The 7400-nt window shown below is 39.8% G+C and overlaps 1 protein-coding gene across 2 annotated transcripts in view; it reads left to right on the top strand.

The window, feature by feature from the left end:
- Positions 1 to 4400, top strand: part of GSK3B (glycogen synthase kinase 3 beta) — a 194071-nt gene extending 189671 nt beyond the window's left edge. For both annotated transcript variants that reach the window (XM_057696192.1, XM_057696193.1), the window contains one exon: positions 4227 to 4400. In XM_057696192.1, the coding sequence (XP_057552175.1) occupies positions 4227 to 4294 (68 nt within the window). In that variant the 3' untranslated portion in view covers positions 4295 to 4400. The remainder of the gene's footprint in view (positions 1 to 4226) is intronic.
- The last annotated feature ends 3000 nt before the right edge of the window (positions 4401 to 7400 follow it).

Raw genomic sequence — 7400 nt, forward strand, 5'->3', positions numbered from 1 at the left:
ACTGTGCCTTTTATGTCCTAACTTTGGAAGTCACATCATTATTTCTGCAATATCCTGTTGGTTACACAGGTCAGCCCTATTTACTGAGGGAAGGGACTGCAGAGGGCGTGGACAACGAGAGGTGCATGGCTCATTGAGGCTGTCTTGGAGGGTGGCTACCACAGTGTAACAGAATGAGCTTATACCTTCCTTCCCCAAAACTGAGTATTTTCTCCTTTCTCCCTCAGTTCCATCCTTGGTTTGTTGGTTGGTTGGTTGATTATGTAGCAATATTAGAAGGGCAGTAATGAGCATGGGTTTCTAGGAATGTTGGAAGTCAGTGAAATATCAGCTCTCTAGCTGTTGCCAAAAAACGTGTATCTCTGTATGCCCCATACAGACTGTTGAAAAATCAGACAATAAAATAAGCATACTCTTAACTCTGAATATTATAAATTCACTGATCTGTTTTAATGTAGTAACTCTTTAGTTAATAGAAATTGGCTTCTGGAAGTCACCTTGGACTGTGTAGCGGTTAGGTCTGAATGAAAGCCCTCTCTTCTCCCTTTGCTAGGAGATCTTTTCTGCTTGTCTCCTATAGCCCATAAAGGTAATCATTTTCTCCCTCTGTTCCCTCTGTGCTCAGCTCTCCCACTTGTTAGCTCTGTGAACTTGGGCACATTATCTCATCCCTTTATGCATCCATTTTTTTCCCATGTGCAAAATGGGAAATAACTGTACCTATTTCTTGCTTTGTGAGCTAAACGACATGCTTGCAACATACTTAGTATGATGTCTGGCACACTGGTAAGCACCCTGCTTTCCATTTACTGGACAATTACTAAGCATTTCTTAGGCCTTATTACATAGAAGGGTGGTATTGTCACCATTTTACAGATGGGGGAATTGAGGGGGGCGGGGAGATGAAATAAGTTGTTCCGAAATCACACAGCTATTAAGTTGTACAACTGAGTTGCATACTCAGATATTTGTGGAATTGGATTAGATTTAAGGAAGATATATCATTGTGAACTTCAGAAGAGCATCTCAAGACTGAAAACAAGAGACTGTATAGTCAATCTTTGGTTATTCATAGTTGGACCCTTTATAATCAAAAGATCTTAGCCTACCTTTAAATCATAATGCCACGTTGCATCACTTTTACCAAGACATATGTAAAGGGAAGGGAATGAAGGAGAAGCAAAATGAGCTTTGCTGCTTTTAAGGAGTCACTGTTTAGACATAGAGAACAGACTTATGGTTACCAAGGGGAGGAGAGTTGGGGGTGGGGGGAGGACCAGGAGTTTGGAATTAGCAGATGCAGACAGTTATGTATAGAATGGATAAACAACAAAGTCCTATTGTATAGCACAGGGAACTGTATTCAATATCCTGTGGTAAACCATAATGGAAAAGAATATTAAAAAAAAGAATGTAAAAAAAAATAGAGCTACTGTTTAAATGTTTGAGAAGAAAGGTTATAGAGATTACAATAAACATCTAAGCCTAGTGACAGTTTATCAGAATTTTAAATTAATGAACAGTTTTATTATAGAGGGTCCATATTAATTCAGATACAACTCTGTAAAATAAATTTACAGACTTGACAGTGGGATCAAAATAAGCATGTATCAAGAAGAACTTTAAAAATATAACTTTGCCCAGTCAATAAACCAGGTAGTCTGTTGGAGCTACTATTGAGTTTATGGAAGTTCACATTTGTTTGCTTGTTTGTTTTGCTTTTGTCCTCCCTGTGCTTTGTCTCCCTCTGAAAAGCAGAGAACTCTATCCTTTCTCAGCAAGGACATGTGTAACTTGATTTTAAGTAGAGTTCATTGCACTGGGCAAAGGCTTTTTGGCTTTTTGTTTAGATATCAAGGGTAATTATAATCAAAATAATTAGCTGTGAAAATGTTACTCATCAAGTGATTTGGAAATAATTCAAGGAAAAATAAGAGATCATTAAATTACAAACCTAAGGAATATGAATGTCTTTTAAAATTTTATTACTCAGATGGTGATTTTGTTTCTGCTTATATGCCCACTTAAAAGGCTTATGCTTTTTATTATGGTCATACAAGCAGCCTTTGAATTTATCCAAGGAAGGGGAAACCAGTTTTGGGAATGCCATAAGCTCACAGGTAGTACAGATGCAGATTAGTAGCTGAATAGGATATTGCCAAAGAGTAAATTAATTTAATGGGCTGGCTGGCAACGTATTGATAGATGAGCTTTGGTGAGTGTTGGCCAATAGCTAAGGGCTGCCGTGGCCAGAGCTACTAACAGAGCTGCTCTCTGTGCTGATACGTTCCTGATGATTGGTGGATCTCTTAAGTCCTGAGGGAGACCAGAGTGTGACAGTTTTAGCTGTCATCTTCACGTGTTGAAAATGAGAGAGGATGCATAGGTTCTGAATGTCATCCAGAGCCTGAGAAATGCTACAATAAGCATGGGTGTGTGAGGAGCATTATAATTCTGAAATATCTCTGTGCCTTCCGGGCTTTCTCAGGACTTGTTTTTAATGCAGCCTGTGCCTAAATTATGAAAATGAACATTTTTGCTGAGAAAGCCTTACAGGAATCTGTGGCCTGGACAGGAATTGATCGTAGATTATTGATGCACAGAATTTGGATGATCACTGAGAGTAAAACTCCTGCTAAGCAGGGCGTATCCAAGAAAAATCAGGAGTTGTGAATGAAGTAGTGACTAACTGATTATTGGGGAAGGCTGTTTACCTGCCTTTGGAGAGTAGGTTATATTATGTCATATACCCTCTCTTGCTACCTGTCCATGTGCCATACAGATAAGTTAATGTGATGCCCTGCTATGGGCAGTACGAACCTAATGCATGGACCCTGATGTCATAATGTCCACACTTATTTGCATGAAAATAGTGCTATAGGTGTTTTGAAGGAAATAAAATGAATTCAGCCATTCATATTGAGAAATATAAACATTTCTTCCGCAAAGGCTGAGTTAAATGTATATAAGGGTAGATTGTTTTGAGGAACAGTCAGGAATTTAGGAAGGAAGTATAGTTTGTAAAGAGTGGCTATCATAATGATAAACCAAATAGCTAATCCTTAAGAGTTCCTTAAGCTAGAGTTGCTATGTGTCCTTGGGGACTTTTGTTTTCTGCTCAGTTAAGAAATTCAAAGTAGAAAGATCCAAGGAGCAAATGTTGCATTCAGCCATAACATTTACTTGCCACAGGATTCAGGAGAGCTACGGTCTCTAGAGATAGACAAAACTTCTGAGTCTGTTTTTTGGTGTCACCAGCCTTGATGGCCAGAGGTGGTGGACTTCTAGGGTGATGGCTCTTAGAAGTTGCCCATCTCTGTCAGGCCACCTCTCTTCTTGCTCGGGGCTTAGTGTGAATTTGAGCAGTGAGTATACTGCTAGTATTTACCTAACAGTGTATTCACAGTCCTGTGTGTGATTACAAGGGATGCAACTTGACTAGCCACCGAAACAGTAGTATGTTGCCTACCCAAGATGGAGAGCCAATCTGGACATATTAAATGTCTGTTTAAATGTTAATGGAGGCTGTGAAATAATAATGGACCTTAAAAGGGGCGGGGGGGGGGCCAAGTTAGTTGTGAAGTTATTCGTATTTCTAGAGGATTAGGCAAAGTAAGCTCAAGTGCGAGGACATCTGACTATAAGATGCTTTATTGAATTGAATAAGGGAATTTGGTACTACAGTGGCTATTTCTTTTTTGCTGGGTGTGTCTTCCATTTCTATGAATAACGAAGAGGGACTGTACTTAGAAAGCAAGCACAATTGAGTTTGGTTTACGCTTGGTGCTTCTGCCCATCAGCACTGACCCGTGTTACTTTAATAGCCTCCACTCATTCACCCACTTAAGCAGATGGCATGTTGTGACAGCGTTCAGACCGTTAAGCAGGTTCTCCCAGCTGCGCGCTCTCCATTTATTTTCAAGTGAGCCAGAGTCCACCTGAGTATTCATGTTCTGCTCATCCCAGCTGTGGCAAGAGCTTTGACAGAAATGGTCTCTGGCTTCCTGAGTCTGTAACTTATTCAAAGACACCATCTACCCTACACCAAGACCTGGCCAAGGCACATACTTAACTATAAGCAGAAGGAAGTACAGATTTCGTATTATTGGCCATATTTAAACAACATTCCAGATGTAGCTGTCAGTCTGCAATTGAAGGCTACCTACTTTTCTCCCTGGGGTGTTACAGCATTGTTCATGCTCTCTCTTGGGGCTTTTGATTTGCAGATGCTAATGCTGGAGACCGTGGACAGACCAATAATGCCGCTTCTGCATCAGCTTCCAACTCCACCTGAACAGCCCCGAGCAGCCAGCTGCACAGGAAAAACCACCAGTTACTTGAGTGTCACTCAGCAACACTGGTCACGTTTGGAAAGAAAATTAAAAAGAGAAAAAAAACCTGTTCATTTTAGTGTTCAATTTTTTTATTATTATTGTTGTTCTTATTTAACCTTGTAAAATATCTATAAATACAAACCAATTTCATTGTATTCTCACTTTGAGGGAGATCCAGGGGGTGGGAGGGGTTGTGGGGAGGGGGAAATCGGAGCACTAGAACACACAATCTCTCTCCCACGACAATCTTTTTTTATCAAAAGTCTGCTGTTGTATACTTTAAAAACAGGACTCCTGCCTCATGCCCCTTCCACAAAAGAAGAAAACTTTGTTCTGTGCTGAAGTTTTTTTGAACTTTGTTTTCTTTTAAAGTCAAGTGTAAGACTCGGTTGGGTATAGTGCACAGCTTGAAATTGGTTGGGAGCTTCGCAGGTGTGACTCAATGGGGACTTAAATGTCACTTGTACAATTAATCCATATCCTCGGGTACTTGAAGACTTGCCTTTGGCATGTTGATGGCAGGTGTGGCAGACAAGAAAGGAAATGTATGTCATTTGTAACCCAGGAGGTCAATAAAGTTTGACTCTATAAGGGGAAAATTCTTAATTGATTTATTAAGGTTTTATTTTGCTCTTAACCAGTGCTACTTATGTAGGAAGCTGTCGAATGAGGAGCATGTGTGCTCTGCGTGTGGACCTTCGTTTGCCTGACCAAAGGTTCTCTCTAAATCTTCGTACAGTTTTAATCTAGTGACCTAGGAGAAGACTGAAAAGTGTTGAGCTGGCCACTCTGGCTGCAGAGGTCAGAAGCTGATGAACCTGGAGGAAGGGGGCAGGCCGGGGGCAGATCTCACCACTGTGAATGAATTTGTCCAGACTTTTTCTAAAGTTGTTTCCCTTGGAAGGATACACTTGAGACGACATCATAATGAAATAATGTGAACTGTAACAGTCTACTGGTTTATTTTTCATATTTTTTAATTGCAAATTGAGCTTGCAGAAATTGCCACATTCTGCACATAGTTCTAATTTTAAATCCAAATCTAGAATCTGTATTTAATTTCAGCCTTTTTAACCTCATGCTGTTTAAATTTTATTTATTGATGCATGTGAGATAGACCATTATGATTTTAGATGGTAGAAATATTACAAACTACACATCAAAATGATATAAACAGTCACTTGTACCTGCTGACTTTATAGGAAAGCTGATTATATAAATGTGTGTGTATATATGTTATATACATAGATTCAATACTGCCTTTTGTTTTTTGGGGTTTTTTTGTTGGTTGGTTTTTTTGTTTTTGTCCACAGTATCAAAATTGACTGGTTTGAAGCATGAGAAGAATGTTCCCCCCATACCCATTTAAGAATTTTTGTTTCTGTTTTCTTTTTATAATCAGCGAACAGTGTAAGAATCAGTCTCTGTTTTTGAAGAAAAAGCAATATTCCTTGGAAAGCAAGGAGAATTGAAGGATTCTGTTGGCAGTGAGGAAATAGATTTTCACAACTAGTTTGTTTTATATTTTTAAGGTTGACATCTATGTGGGCCTTATATACTCTAAAATGAACCTTAGTCACCTTGGTGCTTATGGGCCATTACTTGACCTATGAATCTTTAAGGCACAATCAGTTGTACTTTACATTTAAAGATCACTTGAGTGATGGCCGCCTTTGCCGCCTACCTTCCTTCCTTCCTTCCTTCCTTCCTTCCTTCCTTCCTTCCTTCCTTCCTTCCTTCCCCACACACCTCCCAAGGTTAGCTGGTAACTGTAGGGCTGCAGAGCTGAGCCCCAGATTGTGTGTAACCTCTCTTCACCCTCCTTGTTGCCACCTTAGGTCATGTTAGGGGTCTCGCCCTCCAGGGGATTTGGAAGTGGAGTCTCTTGGCAGCCCTCATGCAGGTCCCAGCACCCTGTCCTGCTTCTGAACAAAGTGTGTGCGACTCTCCAAGAGAGTCGTGCTGCCTGCTGACAGCAACCCGTACCCAGAGAGGCACCTGTGAGCCCTCTTAGTTTTCACTCACTGTCTAGCTAAGCGCTTAAGCCACAGAAGGGTTTCTCAAACCTCTGGTTATATCAGGGTTCGTGAGAAAGGAAACACACTCAGTCATACCAAGTCAAGTTGAATTTTACTTTTCATAATGAGCTTCTGAGAGCAAATTAATATTTGAAAGAAGTCTGATTCAAAGTATTTGGCAGTGTAATTCCTGAAAGGAATGGCTTTGATAGACCATTCTCAGAAAGGATTTATAAAGAAGCTGGACAGCACATCTGTGACAGAGAAATGGACCTACTTTCAGACCAAACTGCCCAGCCAAACATTTGGACACAGACACTACTCTGGACTTAGGTATACTTGCTAGAGTCCATAAAAATCTGTGCTTGTTTTAGGAAACACTTTCCCCCCATAAATGGGGTAAGAGAAGAAGAGAGAAAAGTGAAATGCTTTTCTCATTTTATTGTGTGTGTGTGTGAGGGCTGAGGTGCGTGATTTTTCTTTCTCAAGGATCATGGCGGGATCACAGAACTCTTTTATACAAGTGAGATCCAGGTCTCTGAATATCTTTTTGTAAATAATAATAATAATAATGATAATAATAATAAAAAGCTCCTCACCAAATTCAAGCTTGTACATTATATTTTCTTTCAATGTTTTTAAATTTAAGTTTTATTGTTTTGTATGTAAATATGTGGACCCAGGAACTGTTATTAATGAGCAAAAAGTTACTGTTCAGGGCAGTGATTCTGTTTAATAATCAGACAAATTGTAGACGAGCTTTTTAAAGCCATATAGTTTTAACTCTGTACAGTAGGTACCGGCCTGTATTATTGTAACAATAACTCTAGCAATGTATAGTGTATCTATATAGTTTGGAGTGCCTTCGCTTCCATGTGTTTGTTTTTTGTTTTTGTTTTCCATTTTGGAAGTTTTCATTGGTTTCTCTACCCATGTCTCCCTGTCCCACCCCTTTCCCTTTGAAATAACAGCTCACTCATAACATAGTGTCTTTGCCCCGCCCACAGTTAATTTCCACCTTCACATGCTCAGGAGTGCAAAGAGGAAA

This window comes from Hippopotamus amphibius, chromosome 10, assembly GCF_030028045.1.
Source record: "Hippopotamus amphibius kiboko isolate mHipAmp2 chromosome 10, mHipAmp2.hap2, whole genome shotgun sequence".
NCBI lineage: Eukaryota > Metazoa > Chordata > Mammalia > Artiodactyla > Hippopotamidae > Hippopotamus > Hippopotamus amphibius.